Source organism: Filicampus tigris, chromosome 19, assembly GCF_054856515.1.
Source record: "Filicampus tigris isolate MCC_2025a chromosome 19, RoL_Ftig_1.0, whole genome shotgun sequence".
NCBI lineage: Eukaryota > Metazoa > Chordata > Actinopteri > Syngnathiformes > Syngnathidae > Filicampus > Filicampus tigris.
Genome location: NC_141235.1, coordinates 8,530,551 through 8,552,980, shown reverse-complemented (window position 1 = coordinate 8,552,980; position 22,430 = coordinate 8,530,551). Strand labels below are relative to the sequence as shown.

General features: G+C 39.6%; 5 protein-coding genes across 10 annotated transcripts in view; 3 read left to right on the top strand and 2 right to left on the bottom strand.

The window, feature by feature from the left end:
- LOC147129307 (urotensin-2 receptor) overlaps window positions 1-1,724 on the top strand; it is a 38,318-nt gene extending 36,594 nt beyond the window's left edge. For 2 of the 3 annotated variants that reach the window (XM_086017544.1, XM_086017545.1), the window contains exon 5: window positions 1,578-1,724. The gene's annotated coding sequence lies outside the window, so the exon portion shown is untranslated. The remainder of the gene's footprint in view (window positions 1-1,577) is intronic. The other variant, XM_086017546.1, reaches the window with a different exon arrangement.
- On the bottom strand, window positions 560-10,567 carry ogfod3 (2-oxoglutarate and iron dependent oxygenase domain containing 3). Its single transcript, XM_086017547.1, has 9 exons — window positions 10,399-10,567; window positions 9,167-9,393; window positions 8,154-8,229; window positions 7,983-8,025; window positions 7,563-7,627; window positions 7,072-7,128; window positions 6,400-6,553; window positions 4,827-4,950; window positions 560-1,766 (listed from the first exon to the last, which is right to left on the bottom strand). The coding sequence occupies exons 1-9, from the start codon at window positions 10,464-10,466 to the stop codon at window positions 1,630-1,632; spliced, it is 951 nt and encodes a 316-aa protein (XP_085873673.1). The 5' UTR covers window positions 10,467-10,567; the 3' UTR covers window positions 560-1,629.
- On the top strand, window positions 1,668-14,063 carry hexd (hexosaminidase d). 4 transcript variants are annotated; one of them, XM_086017532.1, is made up of 12 exons: window positions 1,668-1,808; window positions 10,910-11,022; window positions 11,097-11,212; window positions 11,316-11,403; window positions 11,485-11,649; window positions 11,724-11,907; window positions 12,511-12,582; window positions 12,721-12,919; window positions 13,013-13,174; window positions 13,259-13,366; window positions 13,637-13,726; window positions 13,814-14,063. In XM_086017532.1, exons 2-12 carry the CDS (start codon window positions 10,936-10,938, stop codon window positions 13,983-13,985), a joined length of 1,443 nt encoding a protein of 480 aa, XP_085873658.1. In that variant the 5' UTR covers window positions 1,668-1,808; window positions 10,910-10,935; the 3' UTR covers window positions 13,986-14,063. The 4 variants fall into 4 exon arrangements, with proteins under 4 accessions (XP_085873658.1, XP_085873657.1, XP_085873659.1 ...); XM_086017531.1 differs by lacking the exon at window positions 1,668-1,808 and adding an exon at window positions 8,228-8,376; XM_086017530.1 differs by lacking the exon at window positions 1,668-1,808 and adding an exon at window positions 10,632-10,849.
- Window positions 13,975-16,487, bottom strand: cybc1 (cytochrome b-245 chaperone 1). Its single transcript, XM_086017548.1, has 6 exons — window positions 16,341-16,487; window positions 15,796-15,883; window positions 15,668-15,709; window positions 15,398-15,568; window positions 15,164-15,308; window positions 13,975-14,947 (listed from the first exon to the last, which is right to left on the bottom strand). Exons 2-6 carry the CDS (start codon window positions 15,881-15,883, stop codon window positions 14,800-14,802), a joined length of 594 nt encoding a protein of 197 aa, XP_085873674.1. The 5' UTR covers window positions 16,341-16,487; the 3' UTR covers window positions 13,975-14,799.
- narf (nuclear prelamin A recognition factor) lies at window positions 14,206-22,400 on the top strand. The gene is made up of 12 exons (XM_086017534.1): window positions 14,206-17,136; window positions 17,570-17,642; window positions 17,723-17,788; window positions 17,875-18,003; window positions 18,091-18,223; window positions 18,571-18,705; window positions 19,377-19,495; window positions 19,695-19,824; window positions 20,202-20,274; window positions 21,031-21,168; window positions 21,241-21,398; window positions 21,596-22,400. The coding sequence occupies exons 2-12, from the start codon at window positions 17,586-17,588 to the stop codon at window positions 21,841-21,843; spliced, it is 1,386 nt and encodes a 461-aa protein (XP_085873660.1). The 5' UTR covers window positions 14,206-17,136; window positions 17,570-17,585; the 3' UTR covers window positions 21,844-22,400.
- Window positions 22,401-22,430: the final 30 nt, after the last annotated feature.

Below are 22,430 nucleotides of genomic sequence, written 5' to 3'. Positions count from 1 at the left end.
TAAACATAAACCCACAATTTGAAGCATTACTGTGCATGGCAACGTACAATACATTAGATGGCTTAGTCGACAATAATAATAAAAGAACAAAAGAATGTATGCACAGGCAGTAGTAAGATTTTAAAATTGAACAAACTGTTATAGATTTCCACAGAAAATTTCAGCCTTACCCAAAAATGCATCATAACAATTACAGGTGAAACAGTCACAGCTGCTTGGTCCATGAATGGACCAATCAAACCAAATCGAATATGGCTTTGCGGAAGCTTTTCTGCATGGGTCAGTTGATGGAAAAAAGTTATAGCAGTACTTGCAATGATTTTTTTAACAGAATTGTTACCAGGGCAACAGTGTTCTGCTTCATCCCTCATTTCAACTTGTTTACAAATATTAGTAAAATGACATTTTTTAACTTGTAGAGTGTGTTCACGTCAAGTGCCACAAACTCATAAATTAATTCATGAGCCCAACAATTGTCATATTGACAAGAGAGACATTCACTGTTCCAAAAGAATATAGTGCGCATGAAAAACAAAAACAAAAAAAATGCAGAACATCATCATGCAGAACAAACAAAGATTTATTAAAAGGTTGGGGGGGAAGCATGTCTTATTGTTTCAAACACAGGTTAAAAATATTTAAGCAGTGCAAGTACAAATTAACATCTCAATTCATAGGTGTGAATGCAAATTAACGTTCATTTCTGGATGGGAAAAAAAAAAACCACTTGTTATTTTAAAAATATCTTTTAACAGTCCCTGCATAAATATAACCCCAAAAATGTATTGCAGAAAAAAACAAAAGGAAAACATTACAATCCAAACAATTAAATGGATTAAAGATAAAAAGTACATCATTGAAAAACAGAAGTTTGGCCTTAACAAGAATGGGGGTTATGCATTGAAAAATAGTTAATCCGTCATATTTTTTTAAAATGCAACAAGTGCCTATCTGAAAAGTAAACATTTAAACAGTCTTGTGTTGCGTATGTACTGCCAATAATGATTTGGCTTATGAATGAGTCAAAAGATCCCTGGGGTAGGTGCAGATACAGTTCAATGAGTTATAATGCATGAAGTGAGATAAGATAAGATAAGAGACCTATGATAAACAGGAACTCGGTTAGAAAGCGTAAGCACACCTGGCAAAGAGGGTTCTTCTTCTGAGTTCTGTTTTCATGTTGTTTGTAGTAGATGCTTGTCAGCTCTTCATTAAATATTAAAATCACACACGTTCCCAATGTTGAAACTGAGTCAACTGATTGAAGTCAACCTTGAACGATGAAGGACTCATATGGAAACGTGTGCAGAACACCTGAACTGAACTCAATTATATAAAAAAAATAATAAAAATAAAAAAACTGTACAATAATAGAAATTCAAACACTTCCACAAAGACGATGGAAATGTAACTTTTTTTTTTTTTTTTTTTTTTGCAGTGGCACAATCAAAAAGCCTGTTAAGACAGACTGTGCATCTAACAGTAACATTAAAGAAACTCATCTTAGCAACAAATGCATTTTTCTTTCCTCTTCTCCAATCTCATCCTCTTTTCCCTCCACCACTTGCATTCTGCAGGGCTTGACTGAGACGGATGACTTTGATGTCCGGCCCATCGCCCATGGCTGCCTCAAGGCAAAGCAGGGTCGGCGATGGCTTGTGTAGGGTCGCACGTAAAGGACACCGTGATGGCATATCGGCTCCCCCAAGTCACCTTCTCCACACGGTGGAGGTTCTCAGAGCCGGAGGAAAAAAAAGACACTCGACCTGGGCAAGGAGAATGAAAGGGGGGGTGGAAGGAGATTTAAGGTACCTGGACAAAAGTTTTTTTTAATTTTGACAGATTGGGAACAGATATAATGTCTTTATTTATTTCCATGTTTTTTAATGAGGAAATATCCGTATAGCATTAAAAAAAATGTATGCAGTAGGCTTACATTAATCATATTCAAAGGCTAATATAGGCTACAAGTCCACCATCTATTAAGCTTGAATATGAGTGTGCTGTAGGGAACAGCCCTTAAGGCGTTGCCGGTGGTGGTTGTCATTAGAGATGGCTTAGGTCATTCGGTTAAAATGTCAGTTCCTTCCTCAAGTTTCACAGGGATACATGAACCTCATCTGTAATATATGCACTTGCAGCTAATGAAGAGAAACGTGAGCTAATGTCAAATCAGAAACGCGTATTAAACGGCAACATTATTTTTGGGGTTTGTCCGACTTTCCATCCAAGTAACTCCCATTATTGTTCATTCAAACATAATTGCAAAATTCCTGAGCTTGAAAAATATCCCGTCAATGTGTCTGAAATTCCGATGAAACCCTTGTAACTATTATTTTGATACTGTGCTGTATAAAGGCATTCATATTTCAAGTGGGGCCACACAAAAAGCATCAACAGGTTGGAGCAACAAACAGCTAAAAGCGGAAACGTGGCTGGATAGTCATTTGCTTTGGCTGTCTGGTTAGATTTTATTTCAATTTATTTGAAGCACCCTCCGAAAGTAAATATGAAATAATTCCTTAATGATTGTGTATGCAAAGACATACAGCGTTTTAGGGATTACAATCCATCCAATTAAATCACATTCTCCAGAAGGCAGGTGCGCTTGCACTTTGGCGTGTCGTTGACTCAGCAAGAAGACATTAATTAATGAGTTTTTTTTTTATGGCTTAGCTTGGCTTCAATGGCTTTGCTGCTTCAGTGTGCCACAATATTTGTGTAAGGATATTAGTTCAGGGCCATCGGAAGAGTAGTGGTTCACAAAGATGACTTTCAATTGGTTGACATGGGATCAATTCAGACTCAATGTCCCATTTCCAATCATTCTACTGTTGACGAGCATTCACTCCAGAGCGCAATGTGCCTTTCACCCTGAATTAGCCGGAATAGTTTCCAGCCTCTGCTAATATCCATTAACGGGAGATGCAGTAAAGAAAATATGACCAGAGACATTCATGCAAGCATGTAAGACTTAATGATATAAGAAAATTCACTTTTTAATCTTGAACATAAAGAACGAAATTTCACAGAGCTACGTACTTGCCAGGAAGCAAACAAAGCGCGTTACTTTCAACTATATCCACCTAACTCATGCTTTGTGTTTGGCCTCTGAGTAGTTCTATTGACATGATGGGTGATTTAAAAAAAAAAAAAAAAAAAAAATCAGTAAGCTATTTTGCTGGGATTGATGCCTTTTGGTTGACATCTCTCTGCAGACGGAGATGATGTACAAACATTAAGCAATCAATGCAATCGCTGCTCCCAGCAGTTGAGGCACAAATGACCCAGCATGAGGGTGCCCCAGGTGTTCTATGTGTAGATATTTTTCTTGGGGCCAGGTCTTTCATACTGTGATCTTTATAGATGAAATCTGGCGTGCTGCGGTGCATCACCATGTGTGTACAGCTGACTGTACAGTAAATGGGCTTTTCACTTGTATAGCAATTTTCGACCTTCAAGGTGCTCAAAAGTATAGACTCCTCATTGACCTACCGATGAGGCGGGGCTTTGGATCGAACCCACATCCTTTGGGTTAGGAGAAAAAAATAATCCGTCACTGCTTTCATAGAAATGTTACGTGTCAAAAGTAATTGTGGTATCGGTCTGAAAAAAAAAGTCAACAGCTGACCAAGAAGTTTCACACAAACAAAAATACAAAGACATTCAGGTAATTTCTTCCCTGTCCTTATTTGGGGAAACTTTCTCTGAAAACCCAACTCCTCCCCCAAGCGTTCCTTAACTTCAACACTTTACTTTTTCTGCCGCCCCCCGCCCCGTCGCCGCAAGCCTTATTTTTGCCTTGGAGTTTTAATTATATCTTAGTCACCACAAGGAGAGGTGATTATCTCAGGGAACTAATCACCCACCCAAATCAACCCCCTGCAAAGTCTAAACATGACAGTCAAGCACAATGCATGCTGCGTGGCATTGTCAATGAGGTGAAGTTGTGCTTTAGCAGAGAAAAACAAAAAATAGCACGGCTACTGATGCGTAACGTGTGTGCGTGGTGTTTTGTGATGTCTCGAAATAAAAGTGTCAGGCAGCATGGACTGGATTATTTGATAGTTCTGTGGTATTATGATTCCAAACGAGTTGTTTAACTGGTGAAAATTCAAAAGACAGGCATCATCAGATTTTTTTTTTTTTGGAACCATCTCGTCTGTTCTACATCAAGCATGTTTCAAAAGGTTTTGGATCAGTGAGTCCTATTTCTTTATTAATATTCTCACTTCATTGATGCAAGCTACTGCACTAGTTGCACGCAGCTGTCTTGGGAGACGATTCAACAGGCATGTCATCATTCTCCACCACAGCAATTTAAGAAACTGTCAGCAAGATGTCTTCTTGACTTTTACTCTCCCCCCCAAAAAAAAAACTGTTTTTGGATACTTTAGGGCCATGAAATATTTGTCCCCAAAAAACAACCAACCTGAATTTATGACATACAACTTGAGTCAGCTTCCAGGACAGGCAATAAGAACAGTTTACCCGAATCCCGTGCGCCCGTAAAGCATATGTGTCAGTCGGGCTGATGACCCATTTAGAGAGATGACGCTCACGATGCTACTCCATTGTCGGCTATAATCACCTTGAGATTCCCTAATGATGAAGTTAATTGGCATTGTAATCCTGCCTGAGATGAAATCCTTTACCATTAATTACGTAGTTCAAGTGTATCTTGAATTGGTTTAAGTAGACAAAGCTATAGGTTACAAGAGTTAAGACTGATGGTACATCAGAGCAGGTATTAAAATACTGAATGGCAAGTATTTTTTTGTCTTGACTTTTTTTTTTTTTTTTTTTTACGAGCAGTTGGTATTTACCTGCCTTTGGTTCTACTGTTTTATTGCCATTTTGGTCCATGAAGATAAATCTTCCTCCAGTGAAGTCAGAGCCATAGTCGGAAAGGTACAGAAGGGATGTGTAGTCAAATGAGCCATAGGTGACCTGGGGGAGAAAAAAAAAAAAAATCTCAAATCTTGCTGGAGCCCTGGATAGGCAATAGCAATCAGTTTTCTTTGTACCATTATGTTGAAGAAAAGCTAAGGTAATGACTAAAAGATCAAAGTAATGGCGTAGACGCACACATCTACTTTTAATCTACAAAATGCACTTTGAATTCTGTCAAAATACAATTTGCGCTATGACACAGTAATTTTTGTATGATCGACGGGAAGGAAATTTGCAATCATCAATGTCGAAGGCCATTTCTACTTTAATGAGAGTGCGGTTAGCCAACTACACTGCCCCCCCAAACCACAAAATGTCTGCAGGGACAACACAGCGCTGGGAGACAAATGGTTCCCGGTTCAATTCATTCAGAGATCCAGCAGGAGTAAATGAGATGACAAATATTTATATGGCCACACAAAACCAGTTTGACACTGTAAATATGCCAAAGAAAAATGCAATAGGAATATTAGGTGTGATGCCAATATATCCATTTTGCTTCCATGATCTTAAAAATTGACAATACTAAATATAATTTTCGGCAACAAAAGGCCCAATTTCGGCAAGCATATACAGTACAGTAGTACATTGTCTGGGCACCTTAAAAGTTGTACAATTTGGAAATTGACCAAATTTGGGGTGAAAAATATGCCCCAAATTTGCATAAATGTCTGAAATTTGAACTATTGTTATGTGTGGCATCATCATATCGTGCAAGCTGTAACTCTGCTGATTAATGTGAGATAATTTATTTGTATATTTTTTTTAATCTCTTTTCATAAGGACAATAAACAAAAGAAAAAGCACCCCGGTCAAATTTTCTAATGTACTTCTGTCACAGAACGGATTGTGTTCAAACTTCGGCACCTGAGGTGGCCTTTGTTAGATTATTTGAAAGCATGAAAACCTAATTCAGAATTGACTGTCTTTAAAACAAACTGTAGTGGAAAAAAAATATATTCTTCTTGACATCATGGAGAATTAAGTGAATTCTCCGTTTGAACCGCTGCAGCTTCGAGGAGTACTTGCTAAGGTATTGGTTCTGGGAAACAAATTAGAATCAGGCCAAGAACATAAAACGTAAAACTAGCAGGACGCAGTCCGTTTTACTACAGCAGAGGAGGCCAACTCCTCCAATAAGATTAAAGTATGTTTGCAGGTCATGAGGAATGTCTAAATGCTCTCAGTGTACTCCTTGCCAAAGTCGTTGGCATATACTGTGCATGGTGCTGCTCGGAAAAGCTATCAGTACAGGGCAGAAGGCCCCAGAAAGTCCTTCCAAGTTCTATCCAGAATTACGCAGGTTAATAAAACCAGCCAGTCCACGGGGAAGCTCTATAGTGCTGCTTTTAGTTTTTCTAAATAGCCAACATGTAATTTGCTAGGCCTCTCATCTATTTCAAGTACCTGAAACCCGAAATGAACTACACCCTCGACCGTCACTACCTTATCTATGTGCGGGTGCCAGTACTCGTCGTGTTGGGTCTTAGCTATTGTAGAGTTGATCCTGGAGAAGAAGGTGGGCTTGGTGAGGTACATCAGTGTTTGGTCTAAACCAAACGTCTCTGCAATAACTGTTTGGATTCGCTTGCGTACGTCTCTAAAGGTGAAAAGAATATGACAAAGGCACAATGGTCAAGGCGTTGTCTCAACAGCTTAGCAAATAAGGCAAAATGATAACTTTTCTAACCGTCTAAGTCTCTTAAGAGGTCAACGTTTTTATTTAAAGGGGGAGTTTGCAGTTTTGGGGGAAAAAAAATTGTCGTAGGTTAAAACTGTATGACCTGTGTCATGGCAATGGGCAGCGAGGCGGGGGAGGTAGTGAAGTGAGACGACATTTAAACGGGAAACTCTACCTTTAAGACAATAATAGATTTATTTTTCTTATTCCAAGTGGAAAGGGTGTTTCTATACAATACAAGGGAAACATGGAGATGTATGATCATTCATTGTTGTCCTCAATAAAAGTAAATGTAAATAAAACTGGCATAAATGGTGCTCACCTTTGCCTAGAAATTATTCAAGTAGGCTTGATGAATTTATTGAATTATAACAAATGAACCACATTCACTGTACAATAAAATCCCAGTTGCTTTTAAATGACGGGTAATTGTTTACCTGTAAAGCTGGAAATCCTCTTGTGTGAACACATCTTGGATCTGTTCCCCAAAATATCTGGAATCCGTTTTCCAGATCCAGTAAAAGATCACATTCAGAATGGGGGGCACAAACACAGGGGTTAAATAAAAGAGGAGAGGATGCGGGATATGTTAACATAGCTTTCAAGCATGCATGCGTCAGACAATTGCTTTATCTCGGGAACCTTTGCAGTCATGGATTTGTGGTTTTACTCAACGGTATTGTAGGTGGACATGTAAAGAATGTAAAACAGGAGCAGATGAACCCATTAAGTATCAGGTTTTACTGGCAGTTCATAGCAAATGTATTGTATGGCATTGGGTAAAGACCCGGAGATGAAAGCTCATAGGAAAAAGCATAAGAGCAAGATTGATGACTTTGAAAGAACCTCAACCTCAGTAAATGTTACGTAATACGCGAGACATTCCAGCAGTATAACACACACCAAAAGGATGGCAATAGTATCCCACCTGTAAATGTTGACAAATTGTGGCCCCATTGACAATGCTCCTGAGTGCAGGTCCAAGATAGAGGCCTTTTAAGGTCAAAACAAACAATTTAGCACTGAAAATTTTCAGATGATGCATGGCACAGTTATTGTGGCAAACCGTGTCTCCTCAGCTCTTTACTGCTTCATGTCAACTCCATTAGGACATTGTTTTTGAAATGGTGCTTTCCCCCCCCCCTTAGAACTCACTGTGTTGCTACTTATATACATATAGACATATTTGGGCCAAATCACGTTCTGTTTCCAAGTAGGTATTTGCAATTTCAAAATGTGTTCCAAGAACATCATTCATGAGATGAGAGAAACATGAAAAATTAGTGCAGAGGAGTGCTGACTAAGCAATAATTAAAGTTTATCTTGTTTTATTGGGCGATATACTCACTCCTCCCTCTGATCCAGCCAGTTGAAGTCCCCTCTCAGCCAGCCTGTATCAAAAACAGTTATAAAAGTGATTTACTTGTCCCATCTAGGCAGTGAAAGTTAACGGCTAAAAAAAGAAAAACGACTGAGAAACAGAAATAAGACAGATTGTTCTCTGTTTGGCAGTATTCACCTCCTGAGGACCTGAGCTTCCTCCCTTGTCACCACGCTGTCCGCGACAGCACGCCCACACTTCTGAGGGGTGCATCCTGATAAAGGACAGAAATGCAGCGAGGAACTGAAAAAGAATTGTAGCTTATTTACATACTGTAAATTCCCACTAAAATTGATGGACGGAAAGAAAACCTTGGTTTGCTATGGACACAAAAATATACAGAGGTGGAAGGTAATTTAAGGTTGGTAATAAGTATACAGTATATCACCATTTTCTGATATGGGGGAGATGCATTTATTTATCAGGTCAACCACACACCTGGTGCCAAATTAAAGCATGGTGTCTATTAGAATAGAGGTGTCCGGAATGCTCCATTACTATTTACATTATTCCCATGGCTACATATGTGCGCCAAAAGGCATCATTAATTTTATGGGCGATACCACCGAGGGTTTGACGCTTCTTAGAATTCGTACAGGTGGCCATTGGGATGCGAGGCGCACAACACAAATATAGCAGGAAAACGTGATTCATAAAATTATAATACCAGTGCTGAACCTGAGGGAGGGAGAAGAGGCTAATGGGAGTTTCGTATGGCAGTTATTCAAGGTTGAATTTGGAATGGGGCGAAGCCAAGGTGAGAGAACATCTCCTGGCAAGTCAAATGACAACACCACAGCGGGTGTCAAGGTGAAAAAGCTGCAACATTAATTCATCACACCTCGGGCATCCAGCATCACACCAGGTAGGGCGACATCAGTCCTGCGGGAAAGTCAACGATTTTCACCTTAACACACCTGCTGCCCTCTAGTGTACACTGGAGGAATTTAAAAACTACAGACCCACCAGATTTACAAATTATTTACTTACACCAGCATTCCCAAAATGATACTGAGGCAGTAATTAAATATTGGCTGACTTGTGTTCTAGAGCCACCTAGAGGTTTGCGAGCACATTTTATAAAGAGCAATACAAATTTGGGAGTCATCACGGCTCACTGCGCTCCCGTACTGTCTGAGCAAAAGCCTCACCTGGGTAGCGTTTGTGGTTCTCATAGTCTTCTGAGCACTGGATGACGTAGACCCTGGGCTCGGGGGACACATGCTCACGCTGGCTCACCAATGTTTCTGTTATGTCACTATCCAAAGAAGTGACATATAGCCAAGTAGCTGCACCACACAAACAAAGAGTAACCAGCAACAATGCGGTTAGCCCTCTGGAACTCCACCAGACAGTGCCCTGCCGCAGTGCATTACCCCTGATGAAGAGGGTGGGGGGGAATCAGATATACAAACCATTAAAAGTGTAAAAGAAGCCAGTTATTCATATTTACAAGAGGTATTGATTGTAGGGCTGCACGATATTGGAAAAATGTGCAGTATAGTCGTTGAGTATAGCGATATCGATATTGCGATATTTAACATGTTCCTAAAGAAATGAAATTTTTTTATCAAATGACAGATTTTTTTTTTTTTGCATGCAGCAAAAAAAGTGAGCTAAATGTATTCTTAGATCATTTTAAATTTGCATCTGACTGGTCAAATTCTGATAAATGCATACAATTCCATAAGAAATTATTGAATGTTTTTGCAATATGCATATCACATGAGCCAATATCAGGATATCGATATTGTTTCAATATATTGTGAAGCCCTAATTGATTATTCATTTGAACTGCACGAGTTCTTGAAATTTGTGTTCTCAATACATAATACAAATACGGTAATACCATTTCCAAAAACACACAGTACTGCCCTCAGCTGTGCAGATAAAACGTTTGAAGATCAAAGTTGCCCGAGTTGAATAACTTGATCATTGCTGATAGCTCCGACAGGAATGTGGAAACGTGAAACAATTCTGTCCAAACAACTTTGTGTGTGACACTTTGTATCAACGTCCAGTTGAAAACTCTCATATTTTGTATTTACTGTATAAGTGTTGCATTGTACTATTTTAAGTAGTTGGTCGGGGCATTTTAACACAGGAAAAATCATTTTAGATTTTAATACTCATCGCACCCCCCCCCCCCCCCCCCCAAGAAAAAAAGCATCCGGACTAAGTGAAAACGAACTAAAAGGTTAACAAGTCAAATATCAGATCCGTGTATCACTCATCATTCCGCATAACAAGCTGTGCTAATCTGTTGTGTATTTGAATAATTTGACTAACTTTGATAAGCAAACAAAAATTATTCAACTGGTATTCAATTTATGTGTCAGTCCCTTGCACCGTTTACTCAAGCTGAAATTTGTTGATTGCTCACCTTTTGATTTTCCTCCCTATCTCTGTAGAATTCAAGCCTTTGGCATTTCGCTGTCGTACTGGCGCCATTAAAATTCCAGACTGCCGTGTAGCTTTCTCAAGACGCAGTCATGCACTGTTGTTGTAGTTGCTTTCCCTGCTAACCATTACTACACACAACACCGCGCCACTAGCACCCAAATCTTTTTTTTAACTTCCGGGTTAGCACGTGTCCGACATTATGATTGGCCTGCATGAAGAGAAAGCGACTGTTTCATTGGACAACCTGTAGTCCAAAGAAGGTGGGCGTCACATAGTTATGCGGATATGCTGCAACTCAGTGTTGTATCGCATGTATTATCGTATATGTACTACGTAACATTAAACCTTGACATACCTTTTCCTGCTTCCGTGTGTTCTTTAGGGCTTCACGGTGATTTGGCCAGACTAGCCATAGTTTAGTAATCCCTTTGGTAAGTGATCATTCACAAAGGTGAAAACAAAAAATATCTTAAATTGAATTTCTTTTCTAGATAACAACACAGCTGCACAAATCAGCATGAATAATCCACCGTGGCCTAACGGAAAGAAACTTGTTCACTTGGATTTGAAAGGCGCCCCTCCGAAAGTGGAATACATTTACCAGGTAATATGTCTGATGCAATTAACATACTCTGTGTAAAACCCTGATCAGATTTGCTTTTTCATCTCATCCTGCAGCTGATCGAATGCTTCTCTCGGCTGGGTGCCGATGGCCTGCTCGTGGAATATGAGGATATGTTTCCTTATTATGGAGAGCTGAAGATACTGCAGGCCACAGCACAACCTGCATACAGGTTCAACTTAACAAAGCTATTTTTTTATCTGAATGTATTTATTGAGTATTTAGGTGTGTTTTTTTTTAAATCAATATTACTGTGGGTGCCTCTTTGTTTTCAGCCGAGATCAGATATTATCCATACAGAAAGTTGCAAAATCTAAGGGCATGGAGATCATACCACTCGTGCAGACCTTTGGCCATATGGAGGTATGGCATCTATTGTGTTGTTGTTATACAGACTGACTGTACATAATTGCCCTATAGTCCATATTATTCTCCGTGCTGTAGTTTGTGTTGAAGCATAAGCCCACGTGGAGCCTGAGAGAAGTGTCAAACTGTGTGGGCACCCTCAATCCCCATAAGGAAGAAGGATTTAAGATTGTGATGGAGATGCTGAGGCAGGTGGTGGAGCTGCATCCAGGTCTAAACAAAATGCATATAGGTGCAGATGAGGTAATGGAAACAACACATTCTATTGTTTGTCTTAGGTTTTGGCAATTATCTCATGGCCGTACTTTTCACTTAAGGTGTACATGTTGGGTGAGGGCGAGCTGTCAAAACTGTGGTTGGCTTCACCTGGACGCACCGTGGAACAACTTTTTTTAAGTCATGTTGCCTCCGTGGTAAAGTACATCAAGGAGGCATGGCCTCATATGACCATCATCATGTGGGATGATATGATGAGGGGTATGAGTGAGGACACATTGAAAGGTTAGTCTCTGACTTTACTACTGCGTCACTGCCCTATATATACATACAGTATAGTATATATTTAATTTGTCTCAAAGCTTAAAGGCAAGTCAACTCCAACATTTTCTTGACAATGTGTTGTATGCGCCCCCACTAGTCTAAACTCGGCATTTTGATTACAATTGCATTTGTGCAATATGAGTTTTAGAAGCAAAATCCACCCGTTTTTATCCATCTCAGGGGGCGGCCATTTTGTCACTTGTTGTCGACTGAAAATGACATCACAGTTTCTCAAGATCAAGTAACAACCAATCACGGCTCCCCTGTTTTCTGAAGTTGAGTCATCATCGCTCGTTACCTGAGTCCTGAGCAACTGTGATGTCATTTTCAGTCGACAGAAGTGACAAAATTTCAGCCCCTTGAGATGGTTAAAAACGGGCAGATTTTTCTGCTTAATTCGTATTCCACAAACACAAAATTAATCCAAATGCCATGTTTAGACTAGTGAGCCTGCCTAGAACATATTATTCTTAAGATGTTTTTTGGGTTGACTTCCCTTAAAGTAGAAAGTAATACAATTGAATGCTTAACATATCTGTATCTGTCTTGCTGGCCTTGACACAGCTAGTGGTATTGTAGGACTAGTCCAACCGATGCTGTGGGATTACAACCCTAATTTGGATGTGGAGAAAACTGGTATGAACTGTAATTTTGCTATTTTGTAACTCAACGATTGATACAGTGAAATAAAGCTGTGATTGTGGCGATTTTTAGTCCTTCAGAACATGATGTGCTCATGGATTTGAATGATGGATGTACAACTTTGTTGACTAGTGTCATTGCTGGAGAAGTACTACAGTGCCGGTATGCAAGACATGTGGGCAGCCAGTTCCTTTAAAGGTTCCACCAATGTTTACACCAATGTACCCAGCACGCAGAGACATGTAGACAACCATTTGCAATGGTTAAAAGTGGCTGCATCGGTGTCCTCTGGCTTAAAGATTCAGGGTATTGCCCTGACAGGCTGGCAAAGGTAAGACAGTCTATTTTTCACAAGACATTTTTGGCAATATAAGCTCAAACCTCCATTAGGTATACAAAAATGCACACGTTTACTCAATGTCAGGTATGACCACCTCTCAGTGTTGTGTGAGCTCATGCCTGTGGGGCTTCCGTCACTAGCGGCATGTCTCCAAACACTCATCCATGGCCAGTTTAGTCCTGAGGCTCAAAACAAAGTCACGAAAATGTTGGGTGTTTCCTCTGTGGAAGTAGACACCATGGGAAGGTGAGGCCCTGAACTTTCTTTTCATCCAAACATACATGTTGATTCACATGTAGTTTTTCACTTTTTGTCCCATTTCATGTTCAGCACGTTTGATGATGCCAGCCTGTTTCCGGGAAGGAGACTAGCAGAGTCGATTGTGGAACTGGATTCACTTCTTTGCATTGAGGATATAAGGTCTTTCGACAAAAATACGTGAGTCGGTTGGTAAGGGACATGGGCAGCGCAGTAGCCGAGTAGTTAGCACATCTGCCGCACAGTTCAGAGGCCCGAGGTTCAAATCTTGCCTTAGGCGCTCCTGTGTGGAATTTGCACGTTTTACCTGTGCTTGCTGTTTTTTTTTTTTTTTTTTTAAGTGTATGATGAGTTGCTTTTCTAGATACCATCAATGTAGTAATTGAACCAATCTTTACATTACTATATTTGACTGGAATAAAGATACAACTGAAGTCTATGTAACCCTAGATATGTACGAGGATGGTTCAGCCCCTACCACAGATCAAGAAGGATGGCAAACCCTTTCATCACCGAGCAGATTCACAGTCAAGCATCACTGTGAGCGAACATGTTACACTTTTGACACCGTTTCTTGTTTGGGAAATGCGTTCGGATCATTAATAGTATATGATCTTATCTCCTAAGGTATTTGACTCTGTTGCAAGAGAAGGTGGATGTTGTAAGGGAGGAGATGTTTCTTCTTTATCCAGATTCAACAGCTCAAGAGTGGATAGATGAACATGTTAGCCCAGTGATGGCCCCCCTACAGAGGATTATAGATGAAATCACAGAATGTGCAATGGAGATAGTTCCATAGAATTATTTTCCATCTGAGTGCTGTTTTTTTCTATACATAATGCAGGTTACATTTTAATAAAGAATAGACAAGTACAAATGGATTTTTTTAAAATACAAAATATGATTCCACAAAACATACATTTAACAATGTAAAAAAAAAACACAAATCAAATCCAACAGTAGGGAAAAAAATATTTTCAAGTGGTCTTAAGTAACATGTTTGCGTATTTGGACTTCAATACAGCCCTGATTCAGAATACACCATCAGACAAAAATACACACATCTTTGGTTCACTAAAGACCAGCAACAGTCAGGCTAAATTCACACCTAATTTACTTTTAGTTGAATCATGGAAATTCTTCAGGGTTGATGACTGTTTGTATAAGAGTTCATCCTGATTGCCAGGTGTGTGTGTGTGTGTGTGTGCGCGTGTGTATAAACAACCAAAATGTGGGTGGTCCAATAAACTGCAAAGAGCCCTTTCAGTTACATAATAAATACCAGTGTTCAGTAGAAAGGCACAGTAAATCTGTAATCTGGAGTTGTTTTCTCATAGTTATTAGATCAAAAAGCTGTTTCTAACCATGTAAAATGAAAGAAAAAAAAAGTCACCATATTTCCAAACTACCATACAGTAAAACAATATTTCCTGAAATGCCCCTACAAAAATTCAGTATATATATATATTTTTTTAAAACATGCATGTAGGTACTTAAGGTTTGTAAGTGTGCATACCATGCAATGAAAGAATCATAGTAATCTGATTTTTTTTTTTTTTTAGCAGTAGCATCATCCCAAAATTAATCACAAAGTAGATGAAGACATGTAGAGGTCAAGGTTTATCTTCTTCATCCTCGGAATCACTGGTGTTATCCAAAAAATCTGCTTCCTCTTCTGTCTGCTCAGTCATTTCCCTCCGCTCTCCCCGCGCCTCCATCCCCAAAAAGCGTTTGAGCAACGCAGCTACAGCCTCCACATCACTGATGAGTATCACATGGAAATTAAATAGAGTATTAAATGAGATGCTCTCACACTTTTATGCAACTTTGCACAACTGTTTATCATAACAACAACATACTTGCATTGATTGTGTTATTTTTGGAACCTAAACCTTGATTTCTATCTCAAGGCACCACTGTAGGCTACAGATGACTCTAGAGGTATAATGTATTAGAATGTTTAAAGTAGGGCTCTACCTTTGCCCCCCAATTGTGGCAGTCTGAGTCAGTGGGTAGGAGAAACCTGTAGCCAGACGTAACATCACGAGGTAGCCTTTCCCCAAATATCGGACCCTTTCTTCTTGGACGCAGACATCATGCAGATGCCTCAAGTCCAAAACAACTTTACAGGAGAGAAAGGCAAAATATTTACTTTGGATTTGTATTAGTGCATTCGCAATTGGATAACTAAACTTTTCTTCCATTATTTACCTTTCTCTTGCCCCCTTTTCCATAACGTCAGAAACAAAGTGTACAAGCTAATGGTCTTGAGCTGTATCACATTGTTAGTTTTGTCAAATACTGCCTCCTCCCATTCTTCCATGTTCTGAATGGCCACAAACAGACAGCCGGTGACATAGAAAAGCTTCCACAAGATGCTATCTGTGTACAAAACATGTCAAATAAGGCATAAGTAATATATTAATATACTGTGCCTGTGCCGTATATGTCAGACAATGGTGTAAAACTGAGATTTCATACCGGAGCTGTAGTAGGCAGCCGCCAACCCAATGGCTGCCATACCTGAAGAAAAGGGAGACAAGAGACGCACTGTGTTATTTTTACAGAGAAAACAATTACTGGTATAACTATGCAAGAAAATTATGTACCAATACAAAGAGACCAGGAACGGATGCCAGGGTTTCTCTTAAGGTGCAGCATTGTAGAGCTGTGCTCCTCTACTGACATGTATCCCATCTAAATAGATGGACAGAAACATTTGTTTTTTCAAACTAGAGTTTCACCACGGTACAGTAGATTGATGCTCAAACTATACAGGATCTTGTTGATAGAACTTCAATCATGGATAGATTTTACATTATTTTCCAATGAAAAAAGAATTTGTTATTCTAACAACACATGCATTGTCGTATCTATAGCAATAGAAATGCAGTAGATGTGTGAACCATGTGTGCTTCTGATCACTTTTACTGTGGCTGAATCTAATCTCATACATCACAATTTTGTCATGTAAGGGTTTCTAGAAACCAGTTTTTACGTTTAAATTACATCTCTACAGAATATGTTTCAGTGTTCACTGTCTGCTGACAGGTTTCTCCCAAATATTGAGTTAGAAATAAACAAGATGCTGTTGCTGGTAGGATAAGGTTAATTCCCTTCTTTGCAAAGAAGAAAGAATGCCAAAATACCTTACCTTAAATGAATCGATATACGTGAGCTTTCAACATATATTTTAAATGAGAAGTTGCAGGATGAAAATACAAGGAAGTTCGACTCGTGTATCTGTGGCTGACACTTCCTTCCTGGATACGTGTGGGCTCAGTGGATGGATTCGCTTCCGCTGGGATTAAAAATAAAAGTGTGTATAAAAAATGCACACGTTGTTCTTCATTGCTATACAACTAAAAAATTGTACTATCGATATATGTAATGTAATTTGAAAAGATTTCACTTCTGGAAAAAAATGCCTAATTTTGAATGTACGTTTTGGTCTTCTTTGCGCTTCTTGTGTTTCGTCGTTTAAACAAAACGAATGTATCTTGTTAAATTATTATTTAAATACTTAATGGACGGATAACATTTTGTTTGCGAAATTATAATAATATTTAAAACTATACCTCGTTTTCACACTTCCGGGCTGGGCTCTGCGTGGTGCGCATGCGCTGCTGTAGGTTCACCTCACCGGGTACGACAATGGAGTCGGATGTCTATAGATATGTATGGCTTTCGGATTGAGAAACGCCGATTCCCTTAAAAACACTTTTTTATGAAATAACGATTCTTGCGGGGTTAGTACTGGCTATTGCTTATATACGAACCTTTTTTCCTAGTAGGAGTATTGAGTCCGGGCTTGTGGGTTTAGCGCTCCTCCTGTGATCTTGCTGCAGCGGTGCTTTCTCCTCCAATGGTGCTATGCGTCTTTTCGTTGTTTTCTGGTGCTTTTGCTTTTAACAGAGTCTGAACACGAGCTTTGCCATAGATACCCTCAGGTGAGTTTCTTAAATCTTCACTGTCCTCCTCCAATCGTTCTCTTAAGTTACACACACAATGATAAGTCTAAACATTACAGTATGTGAGACTTATACTCTAGTATGTATTTGCTTTCGTATTTATTTCTCCTGTGAACATTGATATACTGTATATTGGTTTTGTTGCTTTCTAAATGCGTATATAACTGACAAAATCATTGAACACGTTAATTTCCTGATACTTCTGGAGTTCTCGTGATAAGCATTCTGCTTGTGATATAGAACGTTGACCCAGTCTGAGGAGGGTGGAGTCAAGTAAAACAAAAACAGACACACGGTGGCAATTATTCATATAACTTCCATTATTCAGGGAGCATTCTACGTGGGAATGATACATTTCCCATACATTTCTTGAAAAGTGCCACCGTCTGAATTCCCCGCCCTTTATTTACAGATAATTGATTGGCAAAATGTCTGAGGTCAGCATTGGGAGGCGCAAGGAAAAGTGTGAGAACTGCACCAAGCAGGTGATTTCTCTTGGATTTTTCTTTATCATAATTAATCTTATACTATGTAATTCTAAATCGGGATTGATCGCTCCACACAGTGCAACAAGAAACAGAGCGATGGTGATGTTAGTTCACACCAAGAGGGAGAGCAAGTCAATGGACAGGTAAAGTCTTATTTCTAAGTAGTCAAATTGAAAACACTCTGGTTTGTTGATGATTACTTAAAATATTTTTGTCTTTGTTCCATCAGGAGAATGAGGGATCACAGTTGTTGCTGAGTGCTTGTCTCTCCTGCGATGGCTGTATGTCTGAGGAGGAGATCTTGAAGGTATCTCAACAGAACGTGCAGGAGATGGAGCGGGTTTTGGCTCTCAACAAGGTACACTCAAATTATTCACACTTCTGTAAGCTTTTCCATTTTTTTTTTTGGTGCACTTTGGATAAAAAATATTTCTTTCATTATCAGAAGTGTGACGTGACAAAGCACAGGGTTGTGGTGGCATCGGTGTGTCCACAATCGCTGCCTTTTTTCGCCGTCAAGTTTGGCGTGGACATCGTTGAGGCCGCTGGCAAACTTTGCAGTTTCCTCAAGAGCCTGGGTGAGCTGACTCGACATTTGGAAATGTATCCATCATGTGCTTGATGAATATATTAAATTTTATATACAAATAGATGTTACTTACCTTGTGTTTACCTTGATGTAACAACATGTTGGAACGGCCATTTCAACCTGCAAATATTCTGAAAATTGCCTGATCGGTAGAAGCAGTGTAGGCAGTAAAATAGGTCGGCAGTCTTTTTTTTTTTTTTTTTTTCTCGAAGGACTTTTTGTGATTTTTCCAAGTGGATTTCCATGCGCGTTGCAAGTGACACATATCCGATATGTTTGATATTGATATGTTAACTTGTCTCCCCTTGTTTCTCAATTGTTCTCTTTTCCATGCAGGGGTGCAGTTTGTGTTTGATACCACTCTGGCAGCAGGATTTAGCATCATAGAGACTCAAAAGGAGTTTATTCAGCGGTATCGCAGGAGACACCATGACTCCCACGCCCTGCCCATGTTCACCTCCTCCTGCCCCGGTAAAACTGTTCTCCACCAACATTCTTGGTCTACCATCAACGCTGACTGTTAAATTCATTTTATTTTGCTTTGTTTATTCGCTGCGGCTGGGAGTTCTTGTGCCTCTGCAGTATACAGGCGCACCGAAAGTAATTAGAATGTCATGGTGAAATGATTTATTAGTTTTTACTACTGTCGTGGTTCAATTCAAAAAGTGAAACCTACAGATATAAAACATGTCATATTTAGTTGTTTTTTTAATCATTTTTTATAATTTTCAGCATACAGCCAGTGGGAAAAACATAACACTATCAAAATTATTTTTGATAGAAATTATGCAGGAAATGGCCTTCTCAAAAAATAGTATTTTCCTGTGTTTAATAGACAAATTTCACTTCGCTTGACTTAAACTACTGAAATGAACTTTTCTATGATATTCAAATGAATTGTGATGCACCTTTTTTAGCAATACAGATAAGAGTGCTTTGCTGGCGGTGATAGATAGAGAGCTTGTCTTCCACCACTCCCTTCTTCAGCAACAGGGGCAGTTTTGGAACGGTCTGACAACTACCCATTTTTAGACAAATTAAGTCATGGAGTTTGGAAGATCCGCACTTGTACCGAAACCACATTGTAGAATAAAAAAAATCAAATAGAATCTTAATAACTAAGTGTTTATATTTATCGACAGGTTGGATTCGCTATTCGGAGCGTATCCTCGGGAGTTTGGTCACGCCTCACATCTGCACAGCAAGGTCTCCACAGCAGATTATGGGATGTCTAGTCAAAGACTACTTTTCCAAACAACAGGTGAGAGGGTTCAGCGGAAGTGTATATGGTGTTATAATAATGATATGATGATGACAATATTGTTGAATGTTGGTGGAACTTGACTGTATTGATAAACTGACGTCTGGTATAGTAAAGCCGTCGTACGGTATTACTTTTATGTTCGGGTGACTTGATTGACTCTGATGAATCGCTCCCTCTGTTTTCTTTCTGCCAACAGAAGCTAAATGCGGACAAAGTGTACCATATGGTGGTGGCTCCCTGCTTTGACAAAAAGCTGGAGGCCGTCCGGGAAGAGTTTTACAACAGTCTGCTGGAGAGCAGGGATGTGGACTGTGTCCTCACCTCAGGTTCAATACTTGTTATCTTTTACACAGCTAGCAGGAGCCAAATAAAATACCAGTTGCTGTTACAGTATTGTTTTTGTTCCAGAGGTCATGTTGACCATTGCGTTTGGGTTGTCACACAACAACGAAGACACATGGTCTGAATTTATTGTACAAAATACCCCCCCAAAAAAACAACTCCCCCCTTTTCCTTCCCTGGATAAGCAGTATAAAGTCTCATTATAATTTTATTTCCTTGAAAGATAGAGTTGGGGAAAAAAGACCATAATGTTCATGGATTTATTATTATAAAATGCATGTGTGTTCAGAATTTAATTTGAAGAGATTCATATGTGCATTCAAATTCAGTCATAAGATATTTTGTGTGTTTTTTTTTCCAGGAGAAATTTACTACCTGATGCAACAGAAGAAGGTATCTGCAGAGGATATGGACTCTTTTCCGTTGGACCATGTGTGAGTAGTTGGTCCCTCATTTTTTTTGTGGGGGGGGGGGGGGGGGGGGGGGGCAGAATCCTTGCTTCTCCAAAACAGTCACTTTTCAGGAAACCAAAGAAACAGCACGGTTGTTGGGTAATTAACATTGCATCATCAAAGAGAGCGAGCCATTTCCAACACTTTATCGTGCTCTATAATTTGTAAAAACAAAAACAACCAAAAAAAAACCAATACCAATCAATTGTATTGATTTTTTTTAAAAGAAATATGAACTTGACCAAATTTGGATTTCGGCCAAATGCCAGTGAATACAAGTGCATCTCAATAAATTATAATATCTTAGAAACGTTCCTTTATTTCAGTAGTTCAGTTCAAAAAGAGAAGGTTCTAGCAACACAGCAAAATACTTTTCAGAAGGCCCATTTCTAATTGCTGTATTAAAAATCATTTTGACTGCCACTGTGTCATGTACCGGTGGAATTTCACTCTTTGAATTGTAAGACTGACATAAATTACGTTGTCCGTTATATTGAGCAGCTGGCTGAGACCAGCAGCAGTCTAAGTCTTTGTTTATATTCATTAGGTCAAAAGTCATCCAAATTGATGAGTGAACCAAACCAGTTGTAGGCGATTTTAGTCTATTATCCTGAAACACAAGCAGGAAGTGTCCATTGAAGAGTCCTCACCAGCCACCCTCACGAGAACAAGCATTATAAAAAACGAATGGAGGATGATGGACGAAACAAAATGTCATTTTCAAAATTGCTATTGCAGGCTTGGAGAAGGTGGAGACGTGGCCCTGGCTCGGCACGAAGGGCGCGGTTCGGACGGGTTTCTGGAACATGTGTTCAAGCATGCTGCTAAGGAACTATTTGGCCTGGACGTCCACGAGATCACATACAAGACCCTCAGGTGAGATGCGATGCCACAAGTTGGACGTCTACTCTCTCGTTCCACGCAAACACATACATGTTTGTTTTGTAGGAACCGTGACTTCCAGGAGGTGACACTAGAGCGCGACGGCGAAACGCTGCTGCAGTTTGCGGCCGTTTACGGTTTCAGGAACATCCAGACCTTGGTGCACCGCATGAGGAAGGGAAGAGTGCCTTACCAGCTGGTGGAGGTGCTTTCCTGTCCCGGAGGTAACAATGCCACTGTGATTAGATGCCAATTATGCTCAACTTCCATTTCAAATTGAAAAATTGTCTGAGTACTATACTATAGAATTAAGTCTGGCTCTTTTTTGGACTAGATTAAAAAAACAAATCAGAAAATAATGAGTCCCTCTTTTTTCTTGCCAATGTAAACAGAAGGAACATTGCCTTAACGTTTCTTTCAGGGTGCTTGAGCGGCCGCGGTCAAGCCGAGAATGAGATGGCAGGCCGCGTAGATAAACAACTGGTCCAGCAGATGGAGGAGGCCTACAACAGCCTGCCTGTCACCCTCCCGGAGATGAACCCGACTCTGCAGACCCTTTATCAAGACTGGCTTCAGGGCCAGGATTCCCAGCCGACCTGCAAGTTACTGCACACCCAGTACAGGAGTCAGAGTCAGAGCCCCTTACAGCCACCACACATGCAGTGGTGAAAATGAGGGAACATAAAGACACACCATAAATTTGTTTGGGATTCTGTTTGGATTATTTTACAAATTCTTTAAGAGGGAAAATTAAGGACCATCTAATGCCTTTGATCAAGTCAAGAGCTGGACTCAGCAGATGCAGTTCTTCCCTTTGTCCGCTGGAGGGCGAAAGTATAAACTTTGGAAACATCCTTATCATCCACACAAGGATCTGGAAAGTAAGGTAGCGAATGTGGTGTTTGTTGTTAGTAAGCAATAAGCCAACTAAAACAAATTTTAGCACATTGTAAACCAATGAACTGATCTTGTGGATACCAAATGCACGTTAAGACTTCCTTTTTTTCCAAGTCAAAATCAGTCCAAAAAAATCCTACTTGAACATTTGTTGTCTTTGCAGAAAACATACAGCAGCAGTGTTACAAAGATAACTATGCAACAGTCTGATTGATTACCCCATTACGCCAATACTATGGCAAGTATATTTTAATGTATGTTATTGGTGTTTTACAAGATCAAATTGTGTGTCGAGCACTTAAAAAAAAAAAAAGGGCTGACAACGGTGAGCGTTTTTGTCATTTTCAATTCAGACACTT

Bases quoted from the DNA above. Each gene is read 5' to 3' on its own strand.
- ogfod3 (XM_086017547.1), bottom strand. From the start codon at position 10,466: ATGGCGCCAGTACGACAGCGAAATGCCAAAGGCTTGAATTCTACAGAG. The intron at 7,628-7,982 runs GTGAGTATATCG...TGACCTTAAAAG, and splicing joins TGGCTGGATCAGAGGGAGGA to GCCTCTATCTTGGACCTGCA. The intron at 6,554-7,071 runs GTAAACAATTAC...TTTCACCTTTAG, and splicing joins GAGGATTTCCAGCTTTACAG to AGACGTACGCAAGCGAATCC.
- hexd (XM_086017532.1), top strand. From the start codon at position 10,936: ATGAATAATCCACCGTGGCCTAACGGAAAGAAACTTGTTCACTTGGAT. The intron at 12,583-12,720 runs GTATGAACTGTA...TTTGTTGACTAG, and splicing joins TTTGGATGTGGAGAAAACTG to TGTCATTGCTGGAGAAGTAC. The intron at 13,175-13,258 runs GTGAGGCCCTGA...TTTCATGTTCAG, and splicing joins GAAGTAGACACCATGGGAAG to CACGTTTGATGATGCCAGCC.
- cybc1 (XM_086017548.1), bottom strand. From the start codon at position 15,883: ATGGGATACATGTCAGTAGAGGAGCACAGCTCTACAATGCTGCACCTT. The intron at 15,309-15,397 runs GTAAATAATGGA...TCTCCTGTAAAG, and splicing joins GAAAAGGGGGCAAGAGAAAG to TTGTTTTGGACTTGAGGCAT. The intron at 14,948-15,163 runs GTAGAGCCCTAC...GATACTCATCAG, and splicing joins GCCACAATTGGGGGGCAAAG to TGATGTGGAGGCTGTAGCTG.
- narf (XM_086017534.1), top strand. From the start codon at position 17,586: ATGTCTGAGGTCAGCATTGGGAGGCGCAAGGAAAAGTGTGAGAACTGC. The intron at 17,643-17,722 runs GTGATTTCTCTT...CGCTCCACACAG, and splicing joins GTGAGAACTGCACCAAGCAG to TGCAACAAGAAACAGAGCGA. The intron at 18,224-18,570 runs GTGAGCTGACTC...TTTTCCATGCAG, and splicing joins CAGTTTCCTCAAGAGCCTGG to GGGTGCAGTTTGTGTTTGAT.